This window comes from Lates calcarifer, linkage group LG7_1 (genome assembly GCF_001640805.2).
Source record: "Lates calcarifer isolate ASB-BC8 linkage group LG7_1, TLL_Latcal_v3, whole genome shotgun sequence".
Taxonomy (NCBI): domain Eukaryota; kingdom Metazoa; phylum Chordata; class Actinopteri; family Centropomidae; genus Lates; species Lates calcarifer.
In genome coordinates, this window is record NC_066839.1 from 22,606,205 (window position 1) to 22,627,471 (window position 21,267).

The 21,267-nt window shown below is 40.4% G+C and overlaps 2 protein-coding genes and 1 pseudogene across 3 annotated transcripts in view; 1 reads left to right on the forward strand and 2 right to left on the reverse strand.

The window, feature by feature from the left end:
- Positions 1–21,267, forward strand: part of LOC108899331 (gap junction beta-7 protein-like) — a 494,318-nt gene that overhangs the window by 148,475 nt on the left and 324,576 nt on the right. The gene's annotated exons all lie outside the window — the stretch shown is intronic.
- Positions 1–21,267, reverse strand: part of LOC108899326 (leucine-rich repeat and fibronectin type-III domain-containing protein 2-like) — an 81,626-nt pseudogene that overhangs the window by 31,064 nt on the left and 29,295 nt on the right.
- The window catches only part of lrfn2b (leucine rich repeat and fibronectin type III domain containing 2b), a 51,512-nt gene continuing 36,797 nt past the window's right edge, over positions 6,553–21,267 (reverse strand). For both annotated transcript variants that reach the window (XM_051072058.1, XM_051072057.1), the window contains exons 2-3: positions 16,640–18,036; positions 6,553–8,093 (exon numbers count right to left, since the gene is read on the reverse strand). In XM_051072058.1, coding sequence (XP_050928015.1) covers positions 7,112–8,093; positions 16,640–18,030 — 2,373 coding nt within the window. In that variant the 5' untranslated portion in view covers positions 18,031–18,036 and the 3' untranslated portion in view covers positions 6,553–7,111. The remainder of the gene's footprint in view (positions 8,094–16,639; positions 18,037–21,267) is intronic.

Consider the following 21,267-nt stretch of genomic DNA (forward strand, 5'->3'; position numbering starts at 1 on the left):
AGGAAACACTTCAGCATTGTTTTTTTGTTCAAATTCTTGAAATGTTTACCTGAGGCCTGTAGTGGCTGTGTGACTTTTGGCTGAAGAGGGGAGACATAAGAACAAGCAGCAACAGTAGAAAACAAAAATGAGGACTGGTATCACCTTTTTAAGAGACACAGCTCTGAAGTGGTAGGAGAAAGTTTGGCAAGGTTACTCAATAGCCTTCACTGAGAGAGAAGTTGAAGGTGAACAGTAAAACTAACAACATGAGCAACATTTCAGGTGTGCTAACTTCCAGTTTGACCTCCAATTAAAGTGGTTCTCATTAGCTGAATAAGCTGTAGTACCTGAAATGCAATTGTCATGTGCATCAGTGCAGATAGAGCAGACGGTAGATGTTTCCTTTAAATAAATGAGTTGGTCAGCATTGTTCACAGGTGATATAGTGTTTGAAGATGTGATTTTACTCACCACCATCAGGAGTGAGAGTCTGTAAAACCTGCCAATGGTGTAACCTATTGCTTTTTCACTCAATCTCAGGAACATACAGGTGATGATCCCTGGAATGATCAGAGTGAGAGAAAATGAGTGTATAGGCTTTATAATGATTAATTTGTGCACACGAGATAAGATTATTACAGAGAGCCATTACAACAGACTGGCCTATCCCCAAAGCATGTAGTGTGCAGGAACCAGGCTACTTATAATATCAATGTTAAGTTGATTATAAGCAAACAAGGCAGCATGAGTTACAGTAACTACAATAATTAAATAGCCATTTATTAGTCATTAATAATGAGAGTGTAAATCAGTCTGGAAACTGGGCAACACCACTTTATCTGTGCGGCTATAGCTCACTAAACTGCTGCAGCTGGTACACAGAGAGAGAAAGATGCACGGAAAATACTAGCCTTCATATTATGTTCATATTATATTATATTATGTTCGTATTATGTTAACTCTCTGACATAATATGAATATAATCTGTCTCTCCACCTGAAGAGCAGCAGGTATGCTCAGCAGTTGGCACTGAAAAGCCAGTGCTTCACTTCTTAAGATGAGAGCCTGACAGTTTCAGTGGACTGTTTTTAACATTAAAAACTACAGTGTCACATCCATATTGGACATGTTACAAAGCTGTGTGTGAGCTACAGCATGGTAAACACAGAACTGAGTGTTACAACCGCAACAAGCTGTCAGGCTTTCCCTCATCTCAAAATAAGGGGTACTGACTGTTCAGTGCCTCTGGCGCCTGAGTGCTGAAGCCGGTGCCACAGCAGTTTAGCAAGGTAATATTTATATTATGTCAATGAGTTAACAGAATGCCCTGTGATGGACTGGTGATCTGTTCAGGGTCTACATTGTCTCTCGCCCAATGTCAGCTGGGATAGGCTCCAGCCCCGCGGTGACCCTTATGAATAAGCAGTATAGACAATGAATGAATGAATGAATGAATGAATGACTGTGTAGGAGCCAAAGTTGATAAAATAATTGAGTTGTATTTTTGTTGATATTTGCTATGCAATTTTTTTTTACTCTGTAATACAGCTGTTTGCCATTTATGTTTGTTGTGTTTCACACAAGTTATTGAAGACTATTGGACATTTGTTGTCATGTTTTGCACCATCATGTTGGGATAAAGTTGCTTAGATATTCATAAAAGTGCTGTCATGACTGTGGATATAATACATATGTTAAGAATTTATTTTGTTGGACAGGAAGTCTGCCATCTTGGATTTTGTACAGAAGTTTTCATTTTACAAACACATTTTTATGGCCTTCAGGATGTGCAAAAACTCATGAAACATTGCACCCATGTTTGAACTAATTTGGACTTTGACTGTCCATAGATATGGCACATAAGCTCTCTAGTGCCCCCTAAATACTTTAAGCATTTTTGAGGTAGTAATTATGCTTGGACACTCACAAAACTTGACACATATGTTGAAAGTGACATAACTTGATATTTGATATGGGTCTTGGGCTCTGATGTGGCAAAATGGCTTGAGGGTGCTCCCTTTCAAGGGTGTAGCTCACACCCTTGAAAATTTTAATGAAACAGCCCTTGCCGTACATCTCACTTACATGTACAAACATTGGTAGGCATATGTAACATCCCAAGATGTACAAAAAAACCTTTTGCAACATTTTCAATGTTTCACTATGGCAGGTGAAGCTGTTGTAACTCATATATACATTCTACAATCTACTCCAAACTTCTATTATTCTATTCTATTCTATTCTAGCTAATGTAATTATAACTGACTATTTACCATAAAAAAAAATCTGATCATTTATTGTTTTTAAAATGATACATTTAATGATGGACATGAGGGACATTGACAGCGGATCCTTTTGGTTCTGTGGGTTGTGGGGTGTGGCCTCCATGGATCTGACCTGTTCCAGCCCTTCCCAGATGGACTGAATTAAAATGGAACTGAATAACAGCTTCATACTCCTCATCAAGCTTCATGGAGTGCATGCACATGAAAGATATATTGTATAGAAAAATACAGTTTACAGTATCTACATGTGTGACTGTTGTAACAATGGACCACTACTACACAAATGGCTTTGGATACACGTTAATTAGTAAGGTGCGTTCACTGTTGGTTTGAGTCTGCACATGGGGCTTGCTGAGACAAAGACGATCATTGAATACTACGATTTTTTTGAATAGTTGCTGTGTTTAAAAGCTGGAACATATAGAGACAGGCTGCAGGGTCACAAACAGACCTAGTAAAGCTCTTCTACTTTTAAAAAAGCTGAGAGAAGCAGCTGTAGGATTCTCTGAATTCACTGGCACACTTGCTCCATCCCATGATAACATACAGTTCCTAAAAAACTAAGAGCTAAATCCTGTGATGACCTGCTCTGAACTTCTGAGCACAGTATCACACAAGATTAGGTTGGGTGACCTGATGGAACCCTCTGACAACGTCTAATCCAGTCTTTTGTTACACATGAAGCATGTAAGCACGAACAGTTTAACTAACTTTACCATCTTTAGTTGATTTCTTTCACAGAGTGAGATAAGGAGATTGATGGCAGTCTCATGTCTGTGTATTAAGAATATAGCAGGAGTCTGTGGATAGCCTAGGTGCAACCTCCTGCCAGCTTTGATGTTGTATCTTTTTTTGTCCAACCCATACAAAAACAGAAAGGTAAAAGTGATAGTCAAGTGGAAAATATTTATCGAAAAACAGTATAACCTACATGTCTTGCCAGCATGGGTCGCCAGAATTGGTTGGTGAGTGCAGGTTTAGTTTTGGTCTCTGTACAGACACAGTTGTACTAAACCTTGACGTGTTACCAACATGTCTAAAGTACCCCAGGTGTATTTTGAACTTTGGAGTCACAATAGATATTTCCCCCTGCTTTCAGTCTTTATGCTAACCTGGCTTAATTACTAAATCCTGAATCCAGTTCTGTACTTTGCACACAGATAGGAGATCTGTATCTATCTTCCCAACTAACTCAAACTCCAGGACAACCAAATGTATTTGGAAGAAAAAACAAAGGTGAACAATAAACTACTGTAAACATCCATCAGTCACCTCCTGCCTTAAGTCTGACCTTTTTTACTTACTATAGTTGTATATACTCACAGTTTTCCTGTGGCATGAGGGATTATTACCAACATTCCAGGTGCTGTCATTCAGTTTGACCTGTCAGATGAGAATGGTTATGATGTTATAACAAATCTTTTAAGAGATGGTGCATTGAAAAACAGTAAAACAATATGAAATAATTGGTATATTTCAGTAATGCTAAGGACAAGTGAAAAAAATGTGAAGGTGAAAGTGTGACAGTTAAACCTCTGCAGGATTTCCTTTAAATTGCAGACTGGTTGATTTCCTCTGTGCCTCTGGTATCGTTGCAGATGTCAGGTACCTCAGCGTCAGGCAAGCTGACGGCTCATCAAGATAAGTGACAGGTGCTGGGGCACAAACTTGACCAACAGAGTGGAAGAAGGGCAGAATGAACAATACATTAACCGCCTCTGGACCAAAGCTGCAGTTTGAGGCTTTAACAGCATTAATTTTAGCGGAAGCTATCAAGTGGTTAACAACACAGAACATACATGTATTAAAACTTTGCTTTGGAAATTAAACAGTTAAAATGTGAAGTGACCTACTTGAAGGAAAATCAAGTGATCGGAAGATTTGCTCACTGTAAAGCAATAGTGATCTGATACAAATAAAATCATGACACTGCCTTTTGTTGTTCAGCATCATTCAACAAGCAAAGCCCATGTATAATTTCAGGTAGGATGAATATGTATGTCTTTCTAACAGTAAGGCTTTAAGAGCGGCCACTCCACTGACACTGCTCTGTTGTCTAGTACTAGGGCCCCTTCTCTTCACAATATGCACTACCTCTGTGGGTCCAATAATCCACTTGCATGGCCTCTATATTACTGCTTTGCTTACAACACCCAACTCAGCATGGCTCTCATCTTGTCTCTCAAACACATCCACATGGATGAAGGAATGCTACCTTCAGTATTCTACCAAGCCAACCTGGGTGTCATGTTTGAGGACCAGCTACCCTTCTCTGACCATGTTGCATCTGTCCCCCTGTAGTGCCGCTTTACGCTATACAACAGAAGAGAAAAATCAGGCCTTAGCTGACAGTACACCACAATACTCCTGGTGCAGGCCATGGCGGGCCCCCCTCACATACAGAGGTTCCTTTATGTAGCTATATTTTGATATTGTATTTAGTTATTATTTTGTAAAACTAAAACTTCTTTGTCTTCTGTTTACAAGCCGTAAGAAGAGGTCTTAAATCCATGTTAAGGCTCTATGAATCATCAGGATTCATTCTGTTTAGTATTTTTGTATTGTGTATTGTGTGGGAATCGCAGACTCTAGGGCCTCAGTAAAGACGACAGTCAGCAAAACTAAGGGTCTTTGCATGGTTCTTGTTCTGGTCTTTACACTCTCACGTATACATCTGTAAACCTTCGCAATTACTGTTGCAGCTGACATGCAGATCCAGTGTGTTCTAGGTGGCTTTCAGCTCTCCTTTCTGTAGTTGTGCCCACAGAACAACCTGTGTTGGTTGATTGCAATGGTAAGTCCTTTGTGGATGAGAGTACAAATACAGCCACAATAATGGTTTTGGACAGTGAACACACAGCTGCTGATGCTCAGATTGGCCTGCAATTGACGCTAAACCACGTCATGCAAATATAATTTTATCCAAGTAATTTATCAAATTAATGCACAGTTTACCTTAATTGTTGGCATTTTGTGATTTCATTCTTTGCACTTCCATCCCTCTTAGTCTCACTATGATAATCACTTTTTTGTTTTGACTGTATAAATTTTTAAGATACAGTTTATATGATTTTCAGTCCCCATATAACGCTACTGCTGTCATATAAAAAATTCTCTGACATCACATTGCTGTCTCAGGAGATTTTTAGTTTTATCTTTGTAGCAAAAACAACAAATTTGACCACACAAATATCTTATACAGCTCCAGGTAAGAAATGTGCACAGATGCACTGTAACAACACAGTAAAGCTGCTGCTCATCAGCTCTGCTCCTACTGTGAAATTCGACTGCTACACATATTCCAAATGGAGTATGGTACAAAAAAAATCCAATATATAGAGACACTATACACACTCAGTCATATCAGAAATATCACAAAAAAGTCATTCAAACAACACATAAGAAATGACAGCATGAGTGTATACACTGGACTAAACTGTCTCATGGGTCAGTTCGGGAGCATCATGCAACACCTGACAGTAAAAGAAAACAAGTTCATGTTTAATAGGAACTCTCTGGACAATGGACTTTTTATTAAATACTTTTGTTATTAGTTTTACTTATTAAACCCATATTTATGAACACCAACCAGTGTGTGAGGAGAACATGGAGGAATTAAGTTGACCAAAATGTGATGTCATTTGAAAAAAAAACCAAACAAAAAAAACCATTAACAATATATCAATACAAAATGTCTCCAAGCACAAATTCTGGGACCTTGTGAAAGATGTAGGTAACTTACAACTTTGTAGACAAAATAAGAGACTTATTACCCTGACCTCAGCACTGAGAACAGTGTTATTACTAATGACAGAAATGGTGGCCAAAACTACAAAAGTAAGACTCATCCTCCAGAATCATCCTCTAAAAATATACATCCTGATTTTGTTATAGCATCCAATATCACCCTGAATGTGTAGTGATGATGTTTGGTTATGGGGCATTATTTGGCTTCTGTAACAAAACTGGGATTTCATCTTTAAAAAATAACTTTAAAAGTAATAATAATAAAATCTTTTTTTGAAAAAAACATTTAACTACATAACTAATCTAATGTACACAAACTAAACAGGCTTAATTGTCTGTACCAGTTTCCTCCTCAATAATTTGGCATTTTTTTTAACTATTAACTGAGTCCTCACATACAGTACAGCCATGGTTTAGGAGATGATGGGTTTTATAATCTATGCAGTCACATAAAATTTGATATGATTCGCATACAGAGTTATTGAGTGATCCCTCAAATATATTCTCTTTATAGAAAGTAAATACATTCACACAAAACTTTGTGAATAAATCTTTTTTCTTAAATCTTAACAAATCAAAGAATCACATCTACATATATATACTGCACCATTCAGTCAGAAATGGTTAACTGCATCGGTAGGTAACTGTAAAGAAGGTGAATTTACAGTAGAAGATTTTATGTGGTAACCACTGGTCACACCTTGCAGAGAGCTGTAATGGATCACTTATGTTTGACCAGCAAAATAAAAATATAAAACTTTAATTTCATTACATATTTTAAATGTATACAGTGTAATAACAGTCCATGGGCATTACCACACGTTTCTGTGATGGACAGCTTTGCTCCGTCATTTCCCGTCAGCTATTTTATTCCATCTTTATACAAAGTGTGAGGTAAAACAATCCAGAGGTCTTATTCTAAACATTTGTATTTGGCTATGACTGTGAAAACCTCTCATCCTGTCTCACATGAGTCTGAGTGGTGGAGAGGAAATAGGGTGTGCTTCATGCAGGACAAAGGCTATTAGACCAGCAGGTCTGTCTTGGCATGGTTATTGGACATCCATATGGGCAGTGTTTGACGGTGCTCCATCTTTCTAGACAGTACTCTCCATCACCCAGTCAGCACTGTCTATCGTTCCCTTGCTCCCTCCAGTGTCCCCCTCCTCCTCACACTGCAGCAGCATGCCGTTTACAGACAGGCTCCTCTTAGTCCAGATACTGCTGATCCTGCGTGGTTTGTTGCACAATTGAGTGGCGCCAGCGCCTGTTACATCTCCCATGTCAAAGGACTGGCTCCTTTTAAGTTTGGAGTCCAGAGGTAGCATGAGGAGCCGGCTGAGGCTGGAGTCCAGCGTCCGGCCCAGCAGTGGCTCCCTGTCTGTGTGTGGATTTGCTGTTGTCATTGAAGCACTACTGGAGGGTCCTGGATCATGGCCTTGTGCCCCCCGCAGCTCAAGTGAGGTGAAGGCCCCAAGGAGGTGGTCCAGGTTAGACCGGGGCTTGGAGGGAGCTGACCTCCAAATGTTGGCAAGTGTGGTGTTGGGGCTGTATGAGCCCCCGGCCATGGAGCCTGAGGAAGAGGAGGAAGAGGTGAGGCTGCTCTGGAGGGAGCCACACTTGAACTCTACAACCTCATCCTGCAGAGTCACTTTGGCTTTGACTTTCGTCTGAGGCTGAGGCTGAGGCTGAGGCTGAGGCTGGGATATAAAAAGTCCATTTTGCCCGAGGCGACCCCCGTTGGTTTGAGAGTGTGTGTCGCTGACACTGGTGAGTTTCCCAACTGGGGGTTCAGTATCTGCAGCTTTGTAGCGTACCATAAGGATGACGATGAAGACGAGCAGGGTGGCCACAATGATGCCCCCAACCACCAGAATCATGGTGCCTCCCAGCAGCTGGCTGGGCAGAGACTGGCACTGAGGGTAGTCATCCTGGGTGAAGAAATGTGTGCAGCCCACGACGTTGGTGGCTGTGAGTGTGGTGGCAGTGTCATCCCAGGCGGCCAGCACACACAGATCGTAGCGAGTCCCAGACACCAAATTTGTCACCAAGAAGGCTTTGCTGGAGGCTGGGATCATCCTTAACAAAGACAGAAAAAACAGTTAAGACCTGCAGGTTAATTACTGTATTAAGATAAAGAAGACTTCCTCTGTAGTGGCCTGATATCTTTTAAAGACACAGAGGCAGCTGAAAATACCAAGAGGAATGATACAGTAAATGCTATTAATAATTGAGCCATCAGCATCTAAACAGGGTACACATGTAATTTCAGTACATGGAGACTTAACTAACTGCTGCGGTACGTAATGCGAGCTCCATCCACTGTGCAACTTTTCATTAAAGGAGAGCCAGGAATTCCATTTGCATTCCCTGGAGTTTCTCTCCACTCCTAAGTCTCTGTGGTTGTTGCTTTAACAGACAGCCAACAGTAATTGGCTTTATCTCTCAGAGCCATCTGTCTTGCCGCAGTGAACAGAGGGTCCATTTGATACTGGAGCTCTGGAGCAGTGATAAATAAATAAGTAGAAAACCCAAGAAAGGCAAGAATGACTGGAGAGTGAAGTACATTTTGTATGAGCCAATCCAAGATAGATTTGGACCAGCGGGAGCTGTCAAGTGTCCTCGTGGTAGGAACAACAACACAAGGCAGAGTGTCAGGTGCTGGGGCATTAAGCTCTGGAGAGCTGTAATGCTGCATGCACAGGTGTGTGTGCGCACTCAGGAAGAGATGTTTCATCCTGCTTTAACAACTACCATCAAGATGTTGAGGTGTCCCAGAGAAAGACAGTGAGACTCCAACTGCCTGAGGCAAGGTGCTGAGTGGCCAGCAGCAGTGGACTGGAGGTTGTACCGCTGCAGTTACTCTCACACCTGCTGTTTAAACGATCCTACTCATTCATTTCCCCTGCAGCAATTCACATCAGTCACAAACCTGGCTGTTCAACCTCACAGTAGAGCTTATATGAAAGTAATATACTACAAAAATGTATGTTATTGTGCTTATGCGAATGTTTGATTGTAGAAGGTTTATAATCATGGCACCTTTTATTTCTCTGTGTTTCAACCTTCAGCTGAAAATCTACCTTGTAAAAGCATTATGTTGTATACTATTAAAAAATGTTATGTTATGCTTATAAAAATGCTATCAAACCCACCTAAGTTGTCACTAGTAACAAAACTACAGTTACACGGCAGAGAACCAAGGCCTGTATTTTTAGATCAGTACCAGCTTTGTTATCTGGGACAAAGTGACTTCAACTTAGCCAGGCTCTCTTAGGTTTATCTGTCTTCTCTAAGCCTGCTTAGAGATTGATTTGTGATACCAGCTGCCTATTCCGACTGACAATGACTGATATTACAACATCAAATTAAGGCTCACATCATAACCTTTGTACACTTTTAGCAATACAAAATGAACAGAGACTGTACTACTAAGAAAAATGTCAACCTCAATGAATACATGCAACTTCTGTTCACAATTAACTGTCAAGAACCTGTAATCACTGAGTGAATGATGATTCATATCTATAAGAAGTAAAGCTGCACGTAGAGTGATGTTGTTATAGAGACACAAGGCGGGGCTGGATGGTTCAACAAAGCAATGACTTTGACCTGACCTGTCCCCTCCCCTGATAATGAATAACCTGAACTGAAAATCTAATCTCCATAATCCCAATGGGGGTTAACCCCCTACCTGTTCCTAACTCAAGCCACAATTTTTCCTAACCCTAACCAAGCAGATTTTGTGTATATACCTAACAAAACCTTAAAGCGGTATCTGCTGTTCAGTGGGGGATTAAAATCAGAAAATTAATTTGGGTGATTGTTGAAGGCAGGAACAACAAATGTATAGCCACCAGGGCTCAAACAAATGAAGCTGTTTTCCAATAAAAAAAAGTTCTTCTTATTCAACAACTTGTGCTACAGTTCATTACACTATTATAATTGGCTGCCTGAGATTGGGAGTGAAATTCTTTAGCCTAGTGATACTTTTGCTGTGCACTGCTTGCTCCTGTATCTGGGTCTAATTGATTTCAGGTTGCCTGCATGGACTGGCTAACTCATTTTAATTCATGGGAATAAAGCCCAAGTCCAAAGAAACCTATGCCCATGGTTATCACAGGGAGATAAAAGTTTTTTCCACCCCTTCAGGCAGCAAAAGGCAATTTGTCGAGTGGCCTGCTTAGTTCCTGATGATGGCATGAGGCCATAGCATTAATCAGAATGTAAGAGGAAAAAGAAGAGTGGGAGAGGAGACTGAGGAGAAGCTGTGCTCTTGGCTTAGGCTTCTTTAGTCTTTGCAAGAGATTTGTCAGTTACATTTTAATATTCTACATATTTCTCAGTTCAAAGACAGAGCTGACAAAATAAATAAATCATTACTCCAGGCTGCATTCTTCCTGTCTGCAACCATTAAACTATTTTTTGGCTCTGGATTCTCCTTCTCCAGCTGCAAAGAATTGCTGAATCATTATTCATTATCTTTATTGATTCCTAAAGGCTTTTTTTCTCTGGACAAATACAGACAAGGTCATGCCAAATGGTCTCCTGCCCTATTGATTCAGCCTAAACACTGGGGTGCTGCTGGGAAATTTGATTATGCTTATATAAGAAAAATCCCTAATGGTCTCTCAGTGGCTTCTCCTCACTCTTTCCAGCTGTACTGTAGAGGATTAAATGGATTGCGACATTTTTCTGTGTCTGTACCCTTGAATGTCTCCTGGTTGCAATAAAACAACCCCTCGATCTTACTGTAATGGATGAATCCATTAGGAAGAGGAAGTTGGGTAAAAAAAAGGCCCCCATAGGCCCATGGTTTCTGTTAGTCTCTGCTTGATAAAACTGATAACATAGCATAGATCTGTGGTCAGCACTGCAAGGTGCCCTCATTTATCTTAAACTCAAGAAGCACCTCAGAGAGTCAAGGCATATATATGAATACGCAAAAGTTAACGTGAGAGAAAATGTTCATTGTCTGTACCAACTTGAAAAATCAAAAGTGGTTTTAAATTTAGAACATCTTAATAAATTCAAAAGCTAAAGCTGCATCAGTTCGATTTTTTTGGCCACTGAGGACATCAGGACAAGTTGAAAACACAGCAGGAGCCCTTATAAACTTGTTTGGTAAGACATGTTAGCATACAGTTGCCTAACAGATCCAGCAGACACTGAACAACTAATGTCAACTGAACAGCACCAAAACCAGCTGTATTAAGTAGAGACTAATGCCAGTTACACAATAAGTTTACTAAAATTATCTAACATTGATACTGTGGTAGAAGAAATACCCAGATTCTTCACTTAAGGAAAAGTATAAATAACACATTATATAAATAGCAATTACAAGTGAAAGTCCTGAATTCAAATTTAAGTAAAAATGCTATCAATAAAATGCACTCATGTATTAAAAGTAAAAATACTTGGCTATGGCCCCTTTTAATAGTGTTATATATATATATTATATTATATCATAAAACAGTTAATTATAAATAGTATTGCAAAGTATTTGCACTCAAATCCTCTTTCTAAAGGCGCATTAGTTGAGTCTAAAATGACCAAAAACTCTCTTCAGTGCTATATTTTATTACACAGCCAAAATGATGATAAGATGTTTAAGAATGTGCTTTTTGTTCACTCTTGATCCTCTTATCCTCCTCTGACCCGATGAAAAGACAAAATCTCATTTATAGCCAAAATTGAAATCATGGCCTATTTTACTTTGCAAAACAGAAATGCACTTGAAATTCAAGACATAAATTAGTCTCAACAGATCCAGCTTTCTTGCATGCAGTTTAGGACAAATTCAAGTCAACTACTTGAAACCTTCACTAAACACATGAGGTCAGTTACAGTACTGACTGTTGGCTAATGGGTTTTCAAAGATAAAAGTAGTATTCAATGTTATAGTGGATCTGAAAACTTTTCATTTAGTTCACTGAAGACTGTGGCAGGTATTAAGTGGTATTAGTGCCGGCTGTGGCTCAGGAGGTAGAGCGTGTCGCCCACTAATCGGAAGGTCAGCGATTCGATCCCCGGCTTCTCCAGTCCATGCCGAAGTATCCTTGGGCAAGATACTGAATCTCCCCATTGAAAAAAATGATCTCTCAACAACCTCCATGGTTGCTGCTGGAAAAATCTGCCCCAGCTAAAGCCCTGCAGGTGTGGGTTCAGCTCTCTATCTTTAACCAAGTAAGATGATGTGTGTTCAAACTAACCTAAACTAACTCACTACTTACTTACAGTAGTAGCTCAGCTACTTTTAGTAGATATTTGAACACTCTTATTTAAGTTGGTATTCTGATAACTACTTTAACTTATACGTATTTGGCTACTCTACTCACCTGTGATCATACCACTGACACAAACTTTGGAACATCTCAGAATAGTACACTTTTCAGGAATATAAAAAAGCCTTCTTTTCAGGCACACAACGGCACAGTTTAAAAAGTATGCTCTGGTTTTGAAGAAGTTCTCTTGGCCCTCAGGCTTGCATATTCACCATCCAACATAAAACGTTTAGTTCAAGCAACAATGTGCCAATCATGGAAACTGGAGCAGTGATAACATTGTCCTCCAGCTCCAGTGTTTGAACAGCTGACAACCCTTACCTCTTGTGCACAACAGTGGGACACAGCTGAAATGATTAACTCGTCTGGATTCCTTGAATCCCAGCAGCTACAGGCCTATTTCCAAACTTCCATTCTTATCTAAACTTTAACAGAGAGTTGTCTCTGCTCAACTTTTGTGAATTCAACTCTGCTTTCATGAATCAATCTGTGAAGCATTTTAGGCTGTCTTCAGAACAATGCAGAGCACAGAGACTTTCCTTATTAAGACAGAAAATCATATTCTCAGCTCTGTTTAATCTCTTGGACTGGTGCAGCTTTTGCTAACATATTAATTGATCGGGTAAATTCCCGAGTTAGGATTAATGAGTTGATTTAGCTCCTACCTGTCTCACAGTCAAATTCAAGACACCTTCAGCAGACATTATGTGGGGCTCTGCAAGGTTTCGTTTGAGGTGTTTGCTGTTACTTTTTCACCCATTCTGCATTCCCATTTCTTAAATTTCTTTCAATGATCTCCTAACTGGCACTCAACACAGAAACACAGGGGGTGTCTTGGATAATGTAACAATCATATAGTTTTATGTATGGCCTCTGGTTTTAGGACACCATTGCCATGAGGAATAAACCAATCTAAAGCATGATTCAGAGACAACATTGTTTGTCCTGCCTACCAAAACCATTATAAATGATATTACCAAAAAAATGATTTGTTTCAGTGTTTACTGGCAGGCATCATGACCCGCCTTTGAGTGTGACCATTCAGAACACATAGAAACACTTAGAACACAGCATATGAACTAGTTCACTCATGGAGCACATGGAGCTCTTTAGGCTCAAAAAGTGAAAGTTAGAAATAGATTATAGTTATCATTTTAAAAAGTGAACATTTATGTACCCTGACCACCCAAACTAAATGATGAAGCCACACATAAATGAGGAGACTAGGTGTTCTTTGGGGAACTTATTGTTACAAGTCAGTGTAATTTGACATGGAGCATAAAAAATGTATTCAAAGTTCGAGCTGAACATTTTAATCTATTTCACTGTTTTGCCACCTGAGTCTCCTTTTCTCATAGACCAAAATGTGAAACTACGCACATTTTCAATTCACTGTGGTGTTTATGCATTCCAAGTTTTGTGTGAAAAGTAGCACACACAGAACTGTTTGCTACTTTTCACACAAAACTTCACAACAGCTGTCATTTCTTCACATGCTATTTGAATACTTAAATAAAAAGAATGGTGTACTGTATAACATTTCTACATATTTATTTTCAAAATGAATGTGAGTGTGAATGGTTATTTGTCTCTACATGTTAGCTCTGTGATAGACTGACCCAATGTCAGGTGGGATTAGCTCCAGCCCCCAGAGTGAAACACAAAAGAAAATATGCTTCATAGAAGGAAAGTATTGCAACAAATAAGTGGCCACAGTCCTGAGGCTACAGCTTGGAATATCTTGCTTTCCACTGATGAGTTTCTGATTTAAATGGCATTAAGAGACTAGATTTTTTTCTGGCTGATTTAATATTTACTTTAGAGGCTATATAAGTATTTAGCACAGTTTCATCCCCATCAAAAGCAGCTGTATTGACAGGAACCACTCTTCCTGGACTGGACTGCTGAGCTTGATCGAGCCAAGCACAGCACAATATTTAATGAGGGAGATATCAAATGATGAAAAGGTTATACAATGGACAATACAGACACTGGATGATATGGATGGATCTCTACTGTCGCCTCACAGCAAGAAGCATCACATAAAATCTAACACTGATTCCACTGGGGATTCTTGCTGTGTGACTCTATAAACACATCATTCAATGTTTAAGCAAAATGCATCTGCATTTGTTTAAGGTCAGATGCTTCTCCAAAACACAACATTCTGTATACTTAGCTTTTTGCTGAGCTTCTCACTCAGATGTCATGATGCTATAATAGCAACTGTAATTTCCAAATTGCACAAGGCTGGTGCAGTTTTAGAAAGCTGTTTCAGACAGCTTTCAACACTAAGTAGTTTGGCTGTGAAAAGCGTCTTTCCATTTAGAATAAACAGAACAATTTGTCAGTGCTGTGGAAAAGGTGGAAAGCAGGTTATCTGATATTTTCTAGACATATTATTAGCCACACTATGACTGTAAATTCAATAATATCTCTTTACTTTTTGGTAGTTTTTCTCATGCTGACCCTACAAAACCCACCCCCTGCAGAACATGCCTACTACAAAACACACCCACTAGTATACGCAACAGTATGGGGGGAGGCAGCTGTCTGCCCTCAAACATCACTATATTGCTGAAGAAGATGGGCTACCAAGTGAGTGGAAAATATGAGAAGATGGCTACTCAGATGGGACCTATTATATATGCTACACTGATGTTATATGTCAACAAGATGTCCGTTGAAAAAGCCCTTGAGTCATATAAGTGTTGACCACAGTACAACCTGGGGTAAGCTGGAAACATAAGGACTGCTAATACAACTTCCCTTCTTGATGTGAATTTCCTAATGACTAATCACTGAAGCATTTTGTCCTATCATTGAAAAACAACTACGGTCTTTGCAGATCAGCAACAACATGAGCAAAAAGACTCAAGAAAGAATGAAGCAGTTCAAAGAGCAATTCCAAACTGCTCTAAATACTAAATTTCCCAGCCTTCTCTGATTGCACTGTTGGTGTGAATAAAGACAGTAAATCAAAAGATTCTCTCTGTGCATATGTCTGTTTTTCTCTCTTTCTCTTTCTCTATCTCTTTTTTAAAAAAAAGGTCTTTACTTAGATAAAGATGCTCTATATTCACAGTGGTTTACAAAACATACATTCACAATAAATTAGTGGAGCACAAGTACAATCCCACACACTTTGTATGCAAATCATTTTTTCTCACTTATTTTTAGCATTTGCTGTTTACTAATTAGACCATTAAAAACAGTCATATCTTTTCTTAACTACTTAATTAAATTTCCAACTTTGGTTGAAATTCAGCAGGGCGGCACAGTGGTGCAGTGGTTGGCACTGTCGCCTCACAGCAAGAAGTTGTGAGGGTTTGAGCCCCGGTTTGAGCCTGGGGCTTTTCTGTGTGGAGTTTTCATGTTCTCCTTGTGCCTGCATGGGTTCTCTCCAGCTTCCTTCCACAGTCCAAAGACATCCAGGTTAATTGGTGACTCTAAATTAGTCATAGGTGTGAATGTGAGTGTGAGTGGTCGTTTGTCTGTATATGTTGGTCCTGCGATGGACTGGCGATCCGTACAGTGTGTAGCCTGCTTCTCGCCCAGTGACAGCTGGGATAGGCTTCAGCCCCCCCGTGGCCCTTAACAGATAAGCAGTATAGATAATGGATGGATGAAATTCAGCAGCTGACCTTTTTTTTCATAACAAAAACCAAACACTTGTTCAGTGAAGCAGGACAGTGATGTAGGACAATGTACAATCCAATACAACAGCTCAGCTGAGCTGTCACTGTCAGACAGATATTAATCGCTCTATATTTGAAAGATATCATTGAGGTTGTAGGTTAGAGCCATGTGGAAATGTGGAAACTTTATACTGAGAGGTGTTTCTAATGGTTTGGCCACTCCATTTACAAACATGATGAGGTCAGAATATCAAAAACACATTTTCAGTGTAATGCAGCCCAGTACAACACCACCACTGATGATCTGTTTGTCTTTGCTGACTGCCTACTTGTTGCCAACTTAGTTTCTGAACAAAGACCAAGTATACTGCCCTTAACTTTACCTGCTCTGTCTCTGAATCCTACTAAAAATGCCTGTTGTTACTAAAAACAGGGTGATAAGAGAGAAAATTAGCAATAAATAATCAAATAATGAAATCAAAGATGAGGGGAACTGCAGAGTTGGTAATTATTTTCTATAATGGAAACAATTTTCCCCTCTAAGGGTGACCCTATTCACATGACACATAAATGTCATAAATGAACCCAGTCATCTATCAACCAATTACCTGCTGTATTTTTTGGACGTTAAGAATCCTTACAACCGAAGAATTTCTAAAACTGTGAATTTTGAGACCCCTACTAATATGTAAGTCTTTACCTGTAGATCAGAACTTCATCATCAGAGCAGTTATACTGGAGCTGGTACATCTTCACCTTGGGAGCCGACTTGCTCACTGTCCACTTGACCAATGCTGAAACAGATGTCACTTCAGAGACTGACACAGCTCTTTCTGGTTGGCTCTTGGGAGCCCCTTTGCTGATCCTGGTGGTACCTGTGATGTCAGAGAGACGTGACTTAGGCTGTGCTGGTTGCCCAGTCCCATTGCTGAGGTGGGGAAGCTGGACAATGGACACCTCCACAGGTGCAGTGGACTCCCCTGCCACATTAGCGGCAATGCAGGTGAACGTGCCGTAATCCTTGGAAGTGGTGATGGTGATGCTCAGGGTTCCATTGTTGTACACTGCAGTTCGGGAGGAGTTGCCAAGCAGTCGATCATCAGGGGAGATCCAATGGATAGTGGGGGAAGGGTCTCCAGTTGCTTCACACCTTAGGCTGGCTGTCTGGCCCTCCAAAACCAGCATCCTGTGGGTGTGCTGGGTAATGAGAGGTGGGTGACACACAAACTCCTCCTCCTTTACATTCCAAAAATAACGACCCTTTAGGGCAGGAGGAGAGGCACAAGTCTCTAGGTCATCATCTCTCTCAAGTCTCCGCAGCCACAGCATCTCACAGTTGCAGTGCAGAGGGTTCCCACCAAGACTAAGGGACAGCTGGGGAGCATAGGGTGTAGTCAGTAACTCTGAGTCTTGGGCACGGGCAAAGATGGGGTCTGGGGGTAGCTTCTGCAAACGGTTTGACGTCAGGTCCAGTCTTGCCAGCCTTTCCAGATCCGTGAAGGTGCCCTCTGGAATAAAGTCTAATAGGTTGTGGTCCAAACTAAGCTGGTGCAGGTTAATCATCTGGCGTACTGAGTCCCAGGGCAGAGACATAAGGTTGTTGTAAGAAAGATCCAGATCCTCCAAGGCAGGTGCCAGGTCCTCAAAGGCCTTGTCATGGATGCGTCCCAGTTGGTTGTTGTTAACTATGAGGTGCTGCAGGTTGACCAAGCCTCGCAAATCATCAGGGCCCAGCTCCATTAAGCGGTTGTTGTCCAAATGAAGTGATCGCAGCGTTTCCAGGTCACCAAAGGAGAAGGGCTGGATGTAGCTGATGGTGTTCCTGGAGAGGGTCAGGTCCACCAGGTCTGTCATATTGGCAAAGTCTTGCTGTGTGATGCGGAGGATGTAGTTGCCTCCCAGCCGGAGCTCCACTGTGCTGCGGTCAATATCTGGAGGCACGAAAAGAAGTCCTTTAGAAGGACACAATGTCCCCAGGGACTCTGACAGATTCTGGCATACGCAGTACTTGGGGCATGCATGGGTGATCATCACTGTGGCTCCCAGGACCAGCAGGCAGTAGATGATGTGGTCCATGGTAGAGTCATACATATGAACCTGTGTGAGAAAAAAAAGACAAAGGAGATAAGTTAAAGGTGATATTCATAAGCTTTATCAACAATTCAACAGGGCATCTCTGAGAGGCACACTGACAAAATTTTGATCCAGTTCAACTGGTGTCATCATTGCTGATGACACTAGAACTAAGCTTTGATCTTTAACTTTTACGTTTTGCTTACTGGCGTGAAAGGTTGGGAAAGGAGGGACAAGAATTTTTAAAGGAACAAGAAAAAAGAGGTTGCCAGGTTATTTTCAGTTGAAGGTTTAAGGACAGATCTGGTTTATTACATCTGAGGTTTTATTGACAGCCTAGGCCATCATTTCAATTAATAAGATAATGTTTAGTTGCCAAATTAAGTCCTGAGATTTAGGAACATCATGAAATCGCTACAAAAAACAGTTGATAGAGCAGGAGACATGAGCAGTCATATGAACAGGACAGATGAATAGGTTGTAAACAACTCAAAAGTTTAGCCTAATCAAGGTCAGCAAAATGTACAGTTTTTTTTTACCTCTCACCCAAGTTTTCTCTTCCAAATACATTTGTCTATCCTGTTTTTCCCATTCTGTCTGATTTACTACTTACATTTCTTGATCCATCAAACAATTTTTTTGAGATATCACCATTTTCAAAGATATTACTGTGGTTGAGTCAGAGGAGGTGACCTTTAATGCAAAGGATAGTACACTTGAGTTTAAGGAGAAAAGCTATGATCTTTGTCAGAGCTCCCAAATAATCTGAGGAACACTGAGGCATATTTCTTAATAAACTTATACATACATGAACATTAAATCTCAGCTAAATCACTAAAACTTGCAAATAAGGAGGAGGTTGGGGTGGAGGAAGTTGTAGCAACAAATGGTGTGAAATGTCAAGAGAAGTATTAGGGATAAAAACATCAGGCTATATAATGGCTGTGTTCTACTCCATACAACATCGATGTTATTGGCCACCTGGTAGCCAAACAACTGATGGTTAAGCATGACTAAAACAACTGATGCCAATCAGCAAATGCAAATGCACATTCAGGCTTGCCCGAGCTAGCAATGTTTACTACTGAGAACCAAATGGCCAAATTCAAGAATAAAAATCCAAGTTGCAGTTTCTTCTCTTAAACACATCACAGGCAGAATTAAGGATAGAATATAAAGCATCTAGACAGAAACACATTTAGAACAATGTAAAGCAAACAGTATGACAACAATATACATCTTGTGTTTGTCATGTACAGTTTTTGGCCATCAGGAGATGGTAGAGTGATTTCTATCTGGGAAGTCATGTAACAGGTAGTATTTTTATGGGATGGCCATGAAGTATATCTCAGCAGTCAAGTATAAAAAAAAATCAGTGTGACCCATCATTCCAGTTTACTGCCCTCCTTTGTTACTCAGTGTTACTCATTATGTGCTTTTACACACATGATAATTTCTAATTTTCAGTATAACATGCACATGACATACAGGTGAGGTTAATTGGTGACTCTAAAATATCCATAGAGGGCATGAACATGATTGTTTGTCTCTATATGTCAGCATTGTGATAGACTGGTAATCTGTCCAGGGTGCACCTGTGTCCCTCTTGCTCAATGTCAATTGACTGTGAATGAAAACATCAACTGATGTTATCTCTTTAAATCAGTATCAGACAAACAGCTATATAGTAGAAATATTTCTTTCTAAAGTGCATGAAACTCTTATTAATACACAGTACCTTGTGCTGTTGATTAGTTATTTGCCCCAAACTTCAGTCTAGAATATGGTACATAGCAAATGACCTGCAAAATCCTTCAACAGTGCTCAGAGGGCCTGGGGAACACAAATAGAAGTATTCCATCACACAGAGCAGAGCAGTGTGCTTAGAGTGTTGAGTAAATCACCCAGTCAAAGTCAAGGGCACTCTGTGGAGGATGGACGGTGTGGAGGTCGGGGACTTAGCAAAACAAGACAAGTCAAGCTGGGCGCCATGCAGGGAGCTCTCTCATATGCTGAGCATAGCCAGGACAGCAGTAATTGGTGGAAGGCCTTGAACTGAACACTCATCACAGCGCTTGACAGATGCCACTGTGCCGACCTCTGGGGCTGCCAGGCTCCAGCCCTCACACCATGACTGGTGCAGAGGTGAACGGGGAGCAACTGCCTGCAGACTCATTTCACAGAAAAACTTATCTGTACACAGGCAGGCCCATACTGTTACTGTAGATACTGTATACTTGGAAATGTTGGTCTCAGTGTGTTACGATAACCAGAATTTCAATACTACTCCCATGCCATTGTGAAAGACTGAAGTCAATATTGAATTTCCTGATCATTCAGAGTTTTCACTGACTGTGTTGTGCAAGCTGAAATTTAATTTCAGCATGAGCTCCAGAGGGTATAGAGTCTGCACAGACAGCATCTGAGTTTGAATAGTAAAGAGAAGGAAAAGTGGCAGCACTGAAATATAACTGCAGTCTGTCGCCTGACAGCACACTGTAGCAGTCAATGCAAAATATATCTGGGAAAAAAGTCAAGTGGGTCAAAAATAGGAACAGCATCAGTGCACCACACCAAACTGGAAACCAGTACATCTACACCAGCTGATTAAACTGTTATCAGCAGATAAATTCAGACACCAAAGCTACATACCAAAACCCTGTGGAAGGGCAGTTGCAAAAATCGATGCTTTAAGTGGTTCCTTTGTCTGCTGTAGTATTATGACAGTGGAGAATTTCATTCAAAGTTGGAGGTTGTCATAAATAATCAGTTTATGAATGGTAGCTACATCCTCTGTACTTTCCAAGGAATCTGCCAAATGTTCCACATATAGTAGCTTTTTTCCCATTTCCATTCAAAGGACATGTCTGATCAAGCTCAGTGGTACTGAATGTCTCTGTGATCTGAAATAAGTTCCTATGCCTAACAACAAAATATGTCATTTATCAGTGCCCTCTAAAACAATGCATAGGACCTTTATGAAAACAATTTATATGAGATTTTAAGCATCATTAACATAAGCATTATGGTCAAAGGCCAGTAGTTGTGAGGACCCTCCAAAACAGTACAACATCAGAAAGACAGAGGTGTCGGAGGTCTGGAGGGCACTTTGGATACAAGGCATGGATGAGACACTGCTAAATCAAAGGAGACCACTATAAGCATCCCAATAGGACTCTCTTACGGTCAGAATATTAGCCCGAGTCTTCAAGTCACAACGAGTCGGCACTTAGCACAAGCAGCAAAGTATCTAAC